This window comes from Notothenia rossii, assembly GCF_949606895.1.
Source record: "Notothenia rossii genome assembly, chromosome: 8".
Classification (NCBI taxonomy): domain Eukaryota; kingdom Metazoa; phylum Chordata; class Actinopteri; order Perciformes; family Nototheniidae; genus Notothenia; species Notothenia rossii.
The window spans coordinates 17,210,900-17,227,366 of record NC_136906.1 but is presented as its reverse complement, the minus strand read 5'-3'; the positions used below and the strand labels follow the sequence as shown (position 1 = coordinate 17,227,366).

At 37.9% G+C, this 16,467-nt stretch overlaps 2 protein-coding genes across 5 annotated transcripts in view; both read left to right on the top strand.

The window, feature by feature from the left end:
- The first annotated feature begins 152 nt into the window (after positions 1 to 152).
- Positions 153 to 3,199, top strand: LOC307016095 (B-cell receptor CD22-like). 2 transcript variants are annotated; one of them, XM_079645129.1, is made up of 9 exons: positions 153 to 552; positions 637 to 984; positions 1,070 to 1,327; positions 1,419 to 1,673; positions 1,918 to 2,005; positions 2,421 to 2,469; positions 2,716 to 2,843; positions 2,929 to 2,984; positions 3,069 to 3,199. In XM_079645129.1, the coding sequence occupies exons 1-8, from the start codon at positions 498 to 500 to the stop codon at positions 2,957 to 2,959; spliced, it is 1,212 nt and encodes a 403-aa protein (XP_079501255.1). In that variant the 5' UTR covers positions 153 to 497; the 3' UTR covers positions 2,960 to 2,984; positions 3,069 to 3,199. The 2 variants fall into 2 exon arrangements, with proteins under 2 accessions (XP_079501255.1, XP_079501256.1); XM_079645130.1 differs by having other exon boundaries at positions 637 to 1,327.
- A 4,516-nt stretch (positions 3,200 to 7,715) lies between these two features.
- LOC307015427 (E3 ubiquitin-protein ligase rnf213-alpha-like) overlaps positions 7,716 to 16,467 on the top strand; it is a 32,340-nt gene continuing 23,588 nt past the window's right edge. For 2 of the 3 annotated variants that reach the window (XM_079644024.1, XM_079644022.1), the window contains exons 1-18: positions 7,716 to 7,825; positions 9,781 to 9,899; positions 10,666 to 10,808; positions 11,204 to 11,884; positions 12,020 to 12,174; positions 12,270 to 12,437; positions 12,839 to 13,044; positions 13,171 to 13,472; positions 13,556 to 13,815; positions 13,895 to 14,110; positions 14,193 to 14,382; positions 14,466 to 14,521; positions 14,883 to 15,057; positions 15,156 to 15,317; positions 15,435 to 15,533; positions 15,618 to 15,740; positions 15,848 to 16,031; positions 16,236 to 16,409. In XM_079644024.1, the coding sequence (XP_079500150.1) occupies positions 9,800 to 9,899; positions 10,666 to 10,808; positions 11,204 to 11,884; positions 12,020 to 12,174; positions 12,270 to 12,437; positions 12,839 to 13,044; positions 13,171 to 13,472; positions 13,556 to 13,815; positions 13,895 to 14,110; positions 14,193 to 14,382; positions 14,466 to 14,521; positions 14,883 to 15,057; positions 15,156 to 15,317; positions 15,435 to 15,533; positions 15,618 to 15,740; positions 15,848 to 16,031; positions 16,236 to 16,409 (3,394 nt within the window). In that variant the 5' untranslated portion in view covers positions 7,716 to 7,825; positions 9,781 to 9,799. Of the gene's footprint in view, positions 7,826 to 9,478; positions 9,588 to 9,780; positions 9,900 to 10,665; positions 10,809 to 11,203; positions 11,885 to 12,019; positions 12,175 to 12,269; positions 12,438 to 12,838; positions 13,045 to 13,170; positions 13,473 to 13,555; positions 13,816 to 13,894; positions 14,111 to 14,192; positions 14,383 to 14,465; positions 14,522 to 14,882; positions 15,058 to 15,155; positions 15,318 to 15,434; positions 15,534 to 15,617; positions 15,741 to 15,847; positions 16,032 to 16,235; positions 16,410 to 16,467 lie in introns of those variants that run through there. The other variant, XM_079644023.1, reaches the window with a different exon arrangement.

The following is a 16,467-nucleotide window of genomic DNA, read 5'->3' as shown; positions in this document are numbered from 1 at the left end:
ATAAGTCAAAGCAGGTTACTGATGTAAAATAACTTTTTTGTTATAATTAGAGATTTATAGAATACACATTTTCGCCTTCCAATTACTCAAATGTAAAAGTGCACATTATGACAGACTATTTCAGATGTTTTATTATAAGCTCTGATGTACTATTATAATTTTTCACCGCCAACTATTAAAAGTAATGTCAACAATACAGTATATTTTAAACTGTTCATGACAATGACTGTGCTCCGACCACATCAAAGAAACATAAGATTGCCAGTTATAAACAGGATGTGTTTTCTCCATTCAGTGCTTGTTTCTCACACGGAAACATAAAAAGCTTAACTCCTATCTCGATTTGTTTTGCTCCATTACAGGAAACTACACCACATGAGAAGCAACTGGAGACAGAGGTTGTGCATCTTCAGGCCGTTAACAATCCATGCATAGCTCTCATAAACAAATCATTATTTTTTTTACTTAATGATTTCACTCAAGCTGTAACTGAAAACATGCGCATTGAAAAAAGAAACTTGACATGGACTCTGATTCCACTTTTTCTGGCAGGTAGGTACAACATTTACATATCATTTCATATTTTATTAAAATGATAATAATCTTACAGGATATGAATGAATCAATCTGTTTCAGGTGTTTTCTGCAATACATGCAAGGTGATATATCAGCAGCCACATATCTGTGCAGTGAAAGGCTCGTCCGTTATCATCCCTTGCTCCTTTTACTGTCCTGAACCCCCGAGAGTGAAAGTATTCAGGTGGGTTCATGCCAAGTCTCATTTAAAGGGAACTGTAATATATGGCAGTGACTTTAAATCAGCCCCAAAAAGGTTCCATTTTATTCGGGACAATCGACAAAATTGTTCTTTGAAAATACACCCAGTGGAGCGAAAGGATGCAGGAAAATATACGTTCAGGTTTACAAATAACTCCAAAGAGCTCAGATGGAGTCATCAAGTTGGCTCAACATTAAAGGTTGTTGGTAAGTTGCTTTTCCGTAAAATAACTGATGAACACTCTCTTCAATCTGTCTGGTTTGAAACTAAAGCCATACTTAACTCTTCTAGATTTGAAAGTCTCTGTGACAAATCCTGATGGAAACAGAGCAACGCAGGAAGGCGATTCTTTGAATCTCACTTGCACACACAGCTGTGATGGCGGTAGTCTTTCATCGGCCTTCACCTGGTTTAAAAATGGAGAACACATCAATGAAGGATCTATTCTTTATTTAAGCAACTTGTCTTCCGAAAACACTGGAAACTACATTTGTTCTCTAAAAACACACACAGGAGCCACTTCAGGAGCCATAAATATTGATGTTGAATGTAAGTACTGGACACAAGTTCAACACTTTTACATAATTTGAGTTGACTAATTTCAGACATGATTTCTCTGACAGTAAATCTTTTTTTCCAGATGGCCCTAAGAACACATCAGTGTCTGTCAGTCCGTCGATGGAGGTAGACGCCGGGACAAACGTCAGCTTCATCTGCAGCAGCCATGCAAACCCCCCAGTGGAGAATTATACTTGGTTTAGAGTAGATGTTAACTTTAGTAAGGATGTCGGACACCAGTCTGTGTTTTTTCCTGATGATGGTGGCAAGTATTTATGCTGTGCCACCAACAAACACGGAAGCCAAAACTCCTCTGTTGTGGTTTTAAAGATAAAAGGTGAGTAGTTTAACATTATTAATGTTACCAGCAATTGCAATATTAGACATGTTGTAAAAGAATTAAAAGTTTAAAAGAAATCTAAAAGTAGTCAAAAAACAAAGAAATGTACTGTTACAGGTACGTTACTTATGTTGGGGATGAATAAGACCCAAGAAAACCTCAAATGAAACATTTTTGTATTATTATTTATTAAATACAGTATGATGTGTTAATATACTTAGCCCTCTGCCTTGTTTCACAGCATATTGGACAACTCTCCCCAGAGATGTACTTATCATTACTGCTATCGCTGTGCTTCTCATTGTGATTGCTCTTATCGCCATCAGAAGGTAAGCTTTTATTGATTTTTGATGTCACAATTTCCATTTCTGAAACGTAGATAAGGAAAGGAGCACGCTCACTAAGAGGGTGAGGCCTGTATGAAGTACTAGATATTTTGTTTGTGTCACTGAGCAGCGGGGAAGTACATGTGTAGAAACATGCAAGTACAGACATTCATACTTAATGAGGAAAGTAATGAGTCACATCCATTGGCCTCAGATAAACTCAAGTCCCATGAGCAAGTGCCATTGCTGATTGAAAGTATCTCCTGGCTTTCGATAAACATCTGATGCGGCAAAAACTACGACAGACCACAAATGAGGTCCTTGGAATGAGTTATTCATTGCTCAGGGGTCTGCTGATGTATATCACAGCTTTGGTTATGCCTTCTAGCATTGTCATGATTCTATTTATCTGTTACAGATTCCACAAAGCAAGTACAACAGAGACAGACTGTGAAGAGGAAATACAGGTCATTGTTTTTGTTTATTCAAGACTGCATTCTAGTCTATATTATATTACAATTATGGAAATCTGTAGCAGTTCAGTTTGCAACAGAGTTCAGCAAAAGAAAGGCACTTCTTAAGTCTCTGCTGTGTGACAGACACCATGATGGGAAAACACATGACATTGTTTTTGTTGTATGGGTAACACTGAAGCTCATGATAAAACCATAAAGGCAACATTTGATTACATTGTTCAACATATTCTATTTTAGGATTGTATGGAGAATACAGACTATGTCAACTGGCTCAGCTGTGACACTAACCAATCACAAGAGGGACATCCGAGTGAGGGGGGAGCAGAAGTCATCTATACGACTGTATACTTCAATCACAGAAACACGTTTGTAATTTAAAATACATCTTATCAATGTTGTCAATATCGTTGCATTGGAGCTACATGTGTTGATTGATCATATCATCTGCAGGGAGCAGCAGATGGACTTCCCTATTGAGTAAGATGTATTAGCATCACTGTGTCCAGGTAAAGCTTTTGAAATATTGACTCATTGTTATGTATTTTCTTTTACATAAAACACATTAGAAACATTTTTGTTCTCTTTTTAAGGAACCAACTGTCCAACCTACCCTTCAGATATCAAGCCCCCCTCACTACGATATGTGAAGAAATTGTGTTTTGAGGGTAATTGGTTTATGAGTTTGTTTGGAAGTATGTGAAATAAATATGTATTTGCCGCAATAAAGGCTTTCCAACTTTTTTCAAATGCAGTTGTTCTTCAAAAAGACTTTGATGTGTTAAATGTATGATATTTAACAGCTGGTGTTCTGTATTAGTACAGTATATACAATGTACAGGTTCAACTACAGATCACATATTGCATGCCTATAATACAATTTTGCATTTGAACACTAAATTACCAAAAGTGAACATAGATAGTGAATACAATTGAAATGCTTAAATAATTGAGTACTTGCTTGATAAGTACTTTGTGTTTTTTAAAAATCACAATACCACAGTTCTGTGCTGTGTCGACAAGACAGCAACATCATAACGGCTTGACATTTCCTATAAGCAGGGCCTGGTTTCATGTTTACCGGCACTCGGGTTACAATTGATGCCAAGCCAGTCTGTGGTGTGAGTGACCTGATTTGAGGGGATTTTATAAGCTGATACAAAACTTGACATTACAATAAAGGAAACTTTGCTTAACAGAAGAAGAAGAATAGGAGAAAAGACACGCTAACTCTGGAAACAGTTAATGTAGCCTGCAGAAACTTGAGGATCCAAAAGCATCTTCAGGATTATTCAATTCAATTCAAAACCTTTATTTATCCAGGTAAAATCCCATCGAGATCAATTATCTTTTTTTCAAGGGAGACCTGCAAGATTACTTGACTAAACTTGAGTATATGGCATACAGGTATAGCACTGTCATTGTATCTATACAGCATATGTATACTGTTTGTTATTCCTTATAATACTGCTGCACTGAGGTTTTCTGCAAACATGTTAAAGTTATTAGAAGCAAGTTAAACCAACGCGAACTTGAACTAAGTCATTTTTTCTTTTGTTCGTTTTGTTTTGTTTATTAACATGTTCAATAAATCAACTAACCAAGGGAAGGAAATGGTCAAAGACAACTATTGAGAGATAACTATGTTAACTGTTAACGATTTTTCAATTTCATATATATGTATGTTGCAATGGAGGTATGTGTTTTCATTGACTGTATCTCCTGCAGGGGGGAGCAGATGGATTCTCATGATGATGATGAAGGTGTGATTTACTGCACAGTGTGCAGGTAAAGCTCAGTGAGCACTTACACGTTTCAACAATAAAAGACAGTGCAAATACTTTTCTTATTTATTTCTCAGGGACCAACTCTTTGAACCTCTATATATTAAAAAAAACTCTCTAATTAGACAACACACATACATCTTTCACACTAACTGGATACAAAATGTGCCAAAGTATCACAAAATTTTACATCAACAATATTTTGTGTGTCTTTTAGTTTTTCTATCCAGACTAATTACTGTTGATTAAACAGAAGACAGGGGCAACAAAAGCAACTTTAAGATTAATGTTAGCTTCAACAAATGTGCACCAACCTCACAACTTGATAATAGTTTTCTGCTGGCACCCAAAATGATTGTCAAATAAGCAAACATATCTCAAGGTTTCAAAGAGACAACAAAGTTCAGCTACATGGCATTCAATGTTTTATCTTGATTCAGCTGAGTGGCCAATAAACATGATTATTTTAAACTCCATTGGACAATATCCTTATACAGCTTTTCAAGAGTGTCCACTGGGTTGATTTTATTTTAACTTGACTTGTGCGTGCATGTATTTCAGTAAAAAAAAAAAAATTTTTGTGTATAGGGACGCTTTTTTGAACAAGTTGCAAAGTGAAGACAGGTTTCAACACCTTTGTCACAATCTCCTGACCTGGGAGTGCAGTCTAAGTAACCATGGTAACACGCCCGCACAAAAGGAACCTGGAACATTCAAGATAGGTGTTTCAGCAAGATTAGTTAGGTGACTCATTTTCATTATTTCAGCCATCATCGTCCACGTATTAAATCCTTTGGTGAAGAGGAGAGGACTAGTTTCCGAAAAAACTAAAACTTTCATATATATCTGCTCTTTTGCATCTCACCCAGACTTTCAGATTAGTCTGCCCCCTGCTGACAGTTTAAGAGTATAGCATCCTAAATGGTAAAAGTTGAGCCTTCAAAGTTTCTAAAGCAGGGGTGTCAAACTCATTTTAGTTCAGGGGCCACATACAGCCAAATTGTATCTCAAGTGGGTCGTACTAGTAAAACCATAGCATAATAACCTATAAATAATGACATCTTCAAATTGTTCCCTTTGTTTTGGTGCAAAAAAGTACAAGTAGCCTACATTCAGAAAATGTTCACATTTAATGAACTGTCTTTTACAAATTGAATTATTTTACATTCATTTTCCCATTTGTGTAGTATTCCTGACCACCTTAACTGACACCACCATATAAACTAAAGTGGGTACTATTAAGGAAAAAAGTTAAGTTAGTGTAGAAAAATGAATACATACAAAATGTAATCTGTCATTTTTACACTTTGCAATGTCATCCCGCGGGCCGTATGTTGGACACCCCTGTTCTAAAGCATGCAACACACAACCTCCCTCAGTGGAAAAGTGGGTGTCATGTGAGAGCTGAAGAGAAGCAAAGCACATAACTGGATTAAAGGTCATATCAGATGCATCACATGGTCTTAAGAGTTAATGTAACACAGCACAACTGCAGGTTATACATGAATCCATTTAGGAGAATTTACTGGGACATGCCAGAATGGATTTTTTATGTAAAACAACACTGCCCACAATATATTATTTTCTTTGTATATTTGTTTCTTATTAGCCTACTCACAGCAAGAGCATAATGCAAGAACTACAAACGCAGTTAAAGACCAGTTTTTTGTCTTGGTTAAGTGCTTTCAGCCTAAATCAAGTTTTAAATTGACAATGTAACAACACTGACTTTGCTTTGCTGAGGGCATATACTGTCATTATAAAGTAGTATCTCACCAGGTCCATGTGCAGCTACTGTTACGGAAATCTTAGACCTAGTCAATACTGTGGAGATATACAATTAGAATGATCAATCAATAAACTGGTGAAACAAACAGAGTTGTCTTTCTGGTTCTTTATTCGAAGCTTCAAAGGTACAGGTCTCACAGAGTACAGAGTATTCTGGAAGAGTGCACAGTGGCAAGTGTGTGTAGGTCTTATAGGATCTTGACAGTTCAACAACACTTCGTCACCTGTCACTGTGACACTGTGTGGCAGGGCTGGATGGAGAGATAAGCAACGCCTGCTTTCCAGAGGAACAGAAACGGTACATTGCTAATATAGTAAACCAGGAACTGGTTAAAGACAGGAACTTGTTAAAGACAGATGGAAGTGAGGAAAGCAGGAACTCATTGTGGGTCAAGGACAGATATATTTACATTACATGACATGTCACTTGTTAGACACCTTTATCCAAAGCGACTTACTCAATACAGTGGACAATTCCCACAGGAGCAATTTGGGGTGAAGTGTCTGGCCCAGGGACACAACGACATGCTGACTGCAGTGGGGTTTGAACCTGTGAACATCTGATCCCCATACCAAGGCTCTATCCACTACGCCACACACCTCCGTGGCACCATGGATATAACTGAGTAAATCAGGAACTCATTGTGGAACAGGGAACAAACACATGAACTTGTTCAAGACATTGTGCTTCACCCCCAGACATTCTTAAGGTTAATCATAAGTTGAACAAAGGACATGAACTGAAATACATCATCATGGAACTACTGCATTTGGTTTTACCATATTAGGTAACATATAACGTTTGCACATCATATAAAGTTTGCACTACATATAAAGTTTGCCACTACACTACTTTGAGGACATATTATGCCGTGGAAGTCGGCTCAATTAATACGCACACTTTAACACATCATGGAGGAGTTTCTAGTAGCCTAAAACCTGAGTTATCTGTGATTTGAACTGCTGTGGTGTCCCTGCTCAAAATCAAATTCAAAGTAAAAGACAGCCACATGCAGCCTTTCTATATGAGCCTTAATGCTTTGTGACCATATAGTGAATGCACTGAACAGAGTTTAAGACAAAAATGCATGCATGGTTGGGTAACAGTATCCTGGGAACAATCCTAGTTTAGGAGAAAGGTAGGCAAAACTCAAAATGTATCATTTTAAATGCATCAAAAAGTATACATGACTGGACGTCAAAAACATGTCACCAAAGGTTTTCTAATGAGAGCACATACAGACTCGATAATATATGAACCATAGTGTCTTAAGAAACCTTTTTATCTTCTTAAAAAAATCACACAATCTCCCAAACAAATATGTAACTAAATCACTTGATGGCTCATGACTCCATATCAGCCAACCATGCTTTCCATTGTCCATTCATAATAGGATCGCTTAATTACATATTTGATTGTGCAATAATCAGATAGTTAGTCTGTTCTTGTGTTAAAAAGTATCAAAAAGTATCAAAGGCGTACTTGCTTAGGTATCAACATTATAATTATTGAATTGTGTCAGAGTCCTTATAAGTAACCCTGTACACCTGTGCATGCACATTTGCTCTGGCTTCCTTCCCATAATTAAAAATACTGATATGAGTAATTCAGAAACATTATTAGCTGACGCCCATTTACAAGAAAACGAAACTTTATAGCACATGCGGAAATGAAACAACAGTAGACCTGGGACTCTCTGTCGGTGCATCTCTACAGCAGATATGAATCCTGAGGGTTTCCTTTCAAAAACAAAAGAAAGACGACGCATCCAGCTCAGGTAGGACTGCTAACACGGTTGTTACTGCTTTATAGAAAACTACATGTCAAGACGACATATTTCATTTGATGACAAACAAGAAATAAACGTATTGTCCTATTAGCTAGAGTAGCTATCAGACCTCGCTGTCACTGGACATTTCTAACTAAGGATGTAATCAAATGTGGTGTCATTTCAGATTACACTGTCCTTTAACCTGCAAATGCTATTGCTTTTCTGTTATTTAAGTCAGATAAACAAACAGACCCGGCTAGTGTTGGCTAACGAAACTGTCACGCAGCTAATTAGACAGGCTGTTAAATAACAAGTGGGTAAGCTAAGCTAAGCCAAAATGTAGTAAGGACACTTCTTTATTGTGACAAATAACTGTTGCTGCAGTTGATACACGTGTCGTGATTAAACAATGATAATGGTAGAAGATGTGCGTGCTGTGTGTTTATATAGTTAGCATTATCCGTTTTGAAGCTGTCTTCGAAACAGGAAGTGACGCAACGCAGGATTTACGAAGCAAACATGTGATTGGCAGAACTTTGGAGCCAAAGATCTTTTCGTGAACAAGAGGCATCACTCAAGTGAAGTTTGAAGAACATTGTTCCACATTTTAGATTGTAAAGATAAAATGAGATAATTATATACTTTATTTATCCCAATTATGGAAATGCTTTCGTCACAGCAGCATAGATAAGACATAGCACATGAATTAGAGGTTAATAAAACACAATACAAATACAAAACCTTTACTTTATACATATCAGCAGCAGTAAAACTAAATATGCAAAACAGTGAATATATATATCAATCAATAATGAAGGATATATATCTATAGTATAGAGTATATATTGAAATATGATAACTCTCTCACCCCATCCAGATAGTACAATATTTTTCTTTAATAATTATGTAGTTTGGAGTACAAATGAAAACACAAACCTAGTGTACACTCACACTGTCAACCCTATCTCCATATGATTTTCTTCGATTTGGACCTAGTTCATGCATATCTATATTGCGACATTAACCATTTGTTGAAGTGATTATTTCAAGCATTTTCATTAGATAAATCAACCCATATTTTCACAGTGAAAGAGAAAGTTGAGTCACACGATTTAAATATATTCAAATATGGAAAGTGAGTCTGCCCCTTATTTCAAAGGCCCTGATGTTGATTTCTTAGCATGCCACTCAATCTTAGGAACAGTACATGTGCTAAATCCTGACCTGAACAGACAAAATATGTATAACAACAGGAGCAAAGTGCAAAATTGGGTTGGTATGAACAAGGCTGATGATAAAGTAGTTTTTTTTTAAAGCATTGTTTTATAAGTCTTTCGTTTTTTCAACTGTAGCTGATAACAGACAAGTAGCAGGCTGAGTGCATACTGTCGGCATAAGACGGCATCCTGCCTTATTAAATGCACTGCCCACCTTGTCTATTGTACTGGCCTTTGCACCCTCAGAAAAAGTAATTTGGTTCAGCAGCATGTGATAAGTATTTCATGAAAAGGAACGTTTATTTATTTGTCTACTTTAGAGTATTTTCCACTTGTTTTGATGTGTTATTATTCTAAAGCATCGGCGTATATTTTAGAGCGCAGTAAGACCTCGCTGTTTCCTTCTCTTTGTCAGCGTGATTTTATTATTCGATGTTAGTTAGCGGGACTAAAGGTGGGCGTGCCCATAGGTGGCATGCAAGGGTTCACTGCCACTCTGCTGCTTAGGGGTTATTTACCGTTCAGCCTCAAATCAAACGAAACGCTTATCGGTCAGTATGTGGGGCAAGTCTGCTCAAAGTCCGTGCCCGTGAGTGCAACAGCTCTGCTGTTGGCGGTTGTTTTGCCAACTGAGCGCTGTTTCATGAGGCCTCGAGTGTCAGAAATGAAAGTGAAAGGATTCTGCAACAGGGTGTGACCTGCATGTACAATTAAAGCAGTTAAACTTGTTACTTTCTTTTGCAGTGAACACTGACTTCTCAAGATGAAGTGCCCAGGTTGTCTCCGTACTATTTCGGAGAAGAAAGCCAAGTTTTGCAGTGAGTGTGGCTATAAGCTATCTGTTCAACCTGCAAACACTCAGGGTAAGTAAGACATGTAACATGAGTTAGTTACATAGATAAATTGAATGATGAGGTCCACACAATATAATGTTACGTGGTTATAATGTTTTATTTGTTTATAAAACATCCATAATATGATTTAAACTTACCAATCATGTATTGTTTAACAGTGTGCCATAGAGCTTTTTTTAATTTAAGCTGGTAGTCTAAATGGCATAATATTACCACAATCTTTGTTTTGAACATAAATAAATTTCACTCTATCCCTAAATGGTAAATAAAACAACTTGTTTGTAAAGAAATTAAGAAGGGTGAAAGCTGATTAAGAAGTGGGCTCAACCTTTCAAAATGTTTTCATATTGTCGTGACATGAACCCATTTTACATCATTTGTATGGCACTTTTGAATGTCAAACAGTTAGTGCTGGACATTACATTCATAACATATGTTTGTCAAGTGTTAGTGTTATTCTCTTACCTCAAGATGGCAGCGTCTCTTCATTATCTGCTCACACATTTTCAGACAGCTGGACAAATTAAGATTAGACTAACAGCATGTGACATAATGATCAGGCTTTTGTGTTTTTTTTTTGTAACTTTTAATGAAAACAGAAGAAAAACAATTAAAGTAATTTGGCTGGAATGCAAATAAGACTTAGGCAATGCTCTGCCATTGATAACCCTCTAAGCAGACTGCGCTTTGTAGTTATAATTCCTTCTAATTGTCACACTGGTTTATACATTTGTTCGGATCTAGTCTGATTTGTCAACCCATATCTTTATTCCAGATACAACAGATCAGCCCAAACCCTTGGTAGCAGACTCAGAAGGTGCATCAGAGAAATCAGTTTCAGAAAATGTGGACAACAAAGAGTCCAATAGATCCCCCAAACGACCAAATGATGAGACCATCAGCAACCCAAAGAAAAAGGTGTGTGTAACTGTCTTTTTTGTTGGTCTACAGTGACTTCATGAGTCACAATCACATGTTAATGTAACGTGTAACCTACCCTTTTGCAATTGAAGTCTGCAAATGGTTATCTACAAGTCTTTGTGCTAGAGTTTAGTCAGAATGACACCTTCCTGTTTTTTATTTGCTATAAATGGAGAGTTATATCAAGGTCTGTTTCACCATTGTGCTAATTGTGCTGTTATTGTGTGTGATTATGTTGTACATCATTTAGAAGAGCGGTCAGAAGTAGTTTAGATCTTAAGAAATCTGAAATGTCTGCCATTAAAACAAAAAGGTGTTTGACTCGCATAGTTTTACATTAGCAGTAAAGGATGGTTTTGTAAAACTGATTTTCCACTGTCCGGTCTTCATAGAAAAAAAAGAGGAAGAGGAACAAAAAGAAGAAAGAAGGCCCCTTGTCATCAGACCAAGACATGTCTCATGTCTCACTGGGAGACAGCCAAGGAAAGAAGACTCGGGGCGGGCCAGACTCTTCTGACAGTGAAAGCTCAGAAAATGCAATGGATGAGACACCAGAGTCCCTCCAAGATGGGCCCTCCTCACTAGAGAGCCAGCCTGGTTCAGTAGCAGCTGACATTCCTGCGGGCCCGTCTGAAGACAAACAAGAGGTTCAGAGTGAAAAGGAGGCTTTAGCATTAGAGGCAAGAACTCCGATACATTCTGGGGACGCTCCAGGTATCACTGTTGAGGGAGAGAGCAATGCACTGAAATCAGCTCAGGATCAGGCTCCCAACACAGCACCAGCTGACACTCCGACTCCCATCTCAGAAGACAGCAAGAGTGAGAGCAAGACAGTAACTTCTCAGGCAGGTTCAGGCAAAGGGAACAAGGCAACAAACCTACAAGATGAAAAGACTGAAAAGAAAGGCTCAAAGAAAAAGAAAGACTTGGACGCCAATAAACCACCTGCAATGGACCAGAATGCCAACGTAGAGAAACATGAGAAGCAGAAAGGACAAATTAAACAGAAAGGAAAGAGTCAGCAGGAGCAGAAACAGAATCCAATGGTGTTTGGGCCTCAAACACCTTCAAAGGTAATGCAGACTAAAATGTATGAAAAGGAAATGTTATTGAATAAAATACGTTTTTTGGTGCAGAATGTTTATTCGTTTTTTTTATTTGGTTCAAGTTGTATATTTAACATGCGTGTTTAATGCTACTTTTTCCAGGCTGACCCCACAGGCTCCAGTGTCGACACGGAGGAGACCCTGGGGGCTCAGCAGTCTGGCAGCGAGAAGGACTCAACGGCAGAACAAACCCCCAACAAGGGAAGTAAACAGGACAGCAAGGAGCCCAGCACTCATGCTGAACCGCCTCCCAAAAGGTGAATAAACTCTCTTCAACAATGGCACACATTTGCTTTGGATCAGTTTTATGTGTGTGTCACACAATCTCTTTTTATTTGTTTCTGCTTCTCAGGCTGACCAGGAACAAGAACATTGCTGCATGGGAAAGACTCACAATTTACTTTCATGCAGTTCTCTCAAAGGATTTCAAATTTGATCCTGATAAAGATCATATCTTCATCAGGGCTGGGCAAACCATTGGAACGTGGGACGAAAATACAGTTGAGCTGTCTGTGACCAGGTATTATGCTTACGCTTATTCTTGGGTGCATCGTCAATTAAGCTCAGATGGTGGCCTAATGTATGGGAAACAATAATAAATCCCTAAAATATTTTTCCTAAATCCAGTTTTTACTTTAAAATCAAGTCTTTAGTTTCTTTAGAATTTATTTGCTAATTAAAAGAAAATACATTTTCCCCACCCAATCCTTGCATGCGCACAGACTACACATACATATGCAGCTTGGTTTGTATATGTTGTATACAAACTAGATCTAGAATGAAACTGCCCCACTCAATGGCAGAGGGAATCATGGCTGTGGAATTTGATGTTGTTCATGGACATACTAGCCCGCTCTTATTTTCACATCCCACTCTTAACACCACATACAGTACATTTTACTTTCTTGTCTTCTTTCACAGGGATTTTGGAGAACATGGTTTTCTGGTTGAGGGCAGTCTGACTACAATCAAAGCTGAAGCTGTATTTGAGCCAATTCCGTACAAATATGTTGTCTATAACAACAAAAAGAGCAAATACGAGTATGAGTACATATACAAACTGGATTCTACTCACCAAACTACCAACAGGTGTTTGTTTGTGAAACCCGGCCTTGTCACTGACGACGGTAAATGTAACCTTCACTTGGTCTATTTTTAATCATAGTTGCTGCATGAAAATGGGATTTGATTATCATATTATGATATATTTACTTGACACACATAACATTTATGCTGTATTTCTTTTCATAAAGGGGACTGGCATCAATATGATGACATCATTTGTGCCGAGCCATCGAAGAACGTGCTCAGTAAATTGACGGATAAAATAAAAGAAACAATCTGGCCTGACCAAAGGAAGAATCTGATTCAAGGCAGAGGGATCGCAGGGAACATCATGCTGGAGTCCATATTTGATCTTCTCAGGAGCTGGAGTGATACCAATTTGAGAAGTTTTTTGATCCAGCTGAATCAGTTCTGTCAAGTTTATGGAGAGCCTTTTGTATTTGAAGGAAGGCAAAAGAAGTGGCACTCCTTAAACTATGGGGAAGAGGAGGTAAGTTCATAATCATAGTGTAAAGATACTGCATGCCCTCAGGTATGGCTAAACCATCTTACTCCTTACCTCTTATTTCCTAGGTGAGAAGGATGCTGAAAGAATTCATGCTGACAAAGGTTATTCCTCTGAGGAAGGATGGAGGTGAGGAGATGCTCTACACTCAGGATCCCATGAGAGCAGCTGTGATCATGCTCTGTGTATGGAGACAGCATCAATTCAAATTGGACAATGGTGAACTCAATCAGCTCTGCAATATGCTCCGTTTACCCAAACGGGGCAAAGAAGAGTTCCTCAGTTACTGGGAAGAGTTTTCTCAGGATGTCGCTATTCTCAACAAAAAGTAGGTAGCGATCTACACATTTAAGAGCAGCTAAAGATGTTTTTCTATTCAGATGCTCATACTATTTTCTTTGTTCTAGTCTGACAGATATGTTGGTGTATCTGATAAAAACTGTGAAAACAGCGAGAATGCCTCGATGGATTCTGGTCCTGCCGCTCTTCCACCTTCTCAAAGGCGACACGAAGCCCTTTGAAGTACCAACTTCTGGAAACTCAAAGTATGGTGTAGCCTGGGCAGGTTTGCAAGGCCTTGAAATTGGTACCTCAGCAGCATACATGAACAGTGAAGACAGGAAGTAAGATTCATATCTGTCAGTACTTTTGTTCAGAATATATATTACTGTACATACATTTATTTGATTGTCTATGTTTTTTTAGGTCTCTAGTGAATCTGATGAAAAACAACAGTCACTTGATGGAAGTGGATGCACTTTTTGTGCGATCCTGCATGTTCCTGATCCCATTGGATGATCTGATGGAGTGTAACCTCATTGACATCGAGCTTTTGGACATGCTCCATGTTTTCACTAACAAGGCTCCTCAGGATATTACGAGCGGTAACTACGAGGTGAAGTGGAATATCTAGTAAAAATAATATACATTTCAGGGTTTTAGCAAATTAATTAATATTTTTGAATTTCTGCTTTTCAGACAGTATCTCATATTCTCTCACATATCCAAGGAAAGCTTGTTGAAGAAAAGTACAGGTAATTTTCCGTTTCATATTCAGTTGGTTTGCAATTAAAAGTGTAAAACAAGAAATGTGTCAAATGCATGAAAAGAAAGACGCTGGAGTGTTCTTCCAGTCTTAGCAATATTTTTTCCAGGTTCCTCCCGCAGTCTAAAGGCAGGCAGATGAGGTCAATTGTTAACTCTAAAGTCAGAGACAGACAACTTGTTTCTATTTGTTGGTTTAATTGTTATCGTACCAATAGTTCACATTTTAAGACTTGGGATTTGTTCTTTTTGTATCCTTTTATGACAATTTTACTGTGCAGAACTTGAAATCAAATGTGTATACGGATGGTAATATGTTAACTAACTTTCGATTGTTTGTTTTTATTCAAGCCTTTTAACTGAGGCATATAGGCAAGAGTGCCTTGACACATCAGTGAAACTGTTGGAAAAGCTCTGCAAGGGAGTCAAGCCGGCATCTTATACCCAGAACTACCCGGATATAACTGTAGCTTGCATGAATCTGGTTGCATCCGTGTCAGACTTTGTTCACAGTAACAAGCCACAGGTACAGTATATGAAGTGAATCATTTAAAACTATTGGCATTTCGTAGAGAATTCATCCTTTTTTTTATCTCAAATTCTGTAATATTGCTTCTTATGTAGGAGACTCAGAAAGGAGAGAACGAGCAGCATTACGCTAAAGAACTGATCTCTCGGGCGATGTCCATCATGAGAAACTGGATCAGTCAATCCTACAGACAGGGTTTGCTAAACAGGGCAATTTCATACATGTACACCAGAGTTGAAGCCACAGCAGAGACTGAAGTGAGCAGTTTTGTTTTATCTTTTTAATGAAACACAAAATGTACAGATTGATGCTCACAACCGATCATCAGTAGAGAAAGTTTGACATGTTTTCTTCTGTTTGATTGTGTTTAACAGATGTGGAACAACATCATGTCCATCCAATTCAAGGATAAAGATTGCACAAAAGTATGGAGAGAGACATTCACAATGGATTTTGAGGGCAAATACAAACAGGTAAGTGATACTTCTTTTACACATCACTGTTCATTTTCGGTTAACAACAAACATTTAATATATTCTCCATGCATCTGCTTTTAGGAATCTGCTGTGGATCAAATTGAGTTTTACTGCACAAAGATAGAGGAACTCAGTAAATCCTATCCACTCGTTGCTGCTAGTGTCGAGAGGTGTGCTCTTGAGGCTGTTACATCTTTATGCCAGGTTTGAAAACTTCTTAAAATCTATAACCTATGATATTGGTTCCCTGTTTTATTACAGTCCTGGCCGGATATAAAAGATTCACAGTAATGTTTTTCCTCATAATGTAGACTAAGTCTGAGGGGAAGCTGTTGGAGAAATTCAAGGTGAACTGGAAGTTCGGGAAACTCATATCAGCCATTATCGAGAAATCCTGGCCAAAGGACCGTCAAGGAAATTATCAGGATGATGAACAATTGGTCCTTCAGCACCTACTCTCCTGGACTGCCGCCAAAGACTATTTCAAACTACATGGTATCTCCGCTTGAATATATAAACCAATTTAAACATGCACACACCAAATAGAAATAATCTGTACAGTTATGAGGTTTAATATACTTGTAAAAAAAGCCAGCTAACAGAAGTAGAGTCACTTAATGATCTCATGGCAAAAGATAAGCATTAGAATATTTATGTGGTTTTAGACAAAAAACTACCATGTCATTTCTCTCATTGCAGGCGCAGATGAGAAGCTGATCAATGAGCTCTCTCAAGATGCCAGGGACCAAATCGCCATTGCAATATCATCATTCACAGCCGTCAACAATCAACTGGTCCGTGGAACCATAAAGACCAGCCTGCTGAAAATCATTTTGGACAGAAAAGCCGCCTTCTTAGATCTGCTGAAGATTGGTAAAACACTCTGCTTCACATCACATCTATTACAAAATAAATAACCCCCCAAAAAATG

What these genes read in the sequence shown, in the direction of transcription:
- LOC307016095 (XM_079645129.1), top strand. Translation starts at nt 498, where the DNA reads ATGCGCATTGAAAAAAGAAACTTGACATGGACTCTGATTCCACTTTTT. An exon ending in GATTCCACTTTTTCTGGCAG is followed by an intron (nt 553 to 636) that starts GTAGGTACAACA and finishes AATCTGTTTCAG; the next exon opens with GTGTTTTCTGCAATACATGC. An exon ending in ACTGTGAAGAGGAAATACAG is followed by an intron (nt 2,470 to 2,715) that starts GTCATTGTTTTT and finishes ATTCTATTTTAG; the next exon opens with GATTGTATGGAGAATACAGA.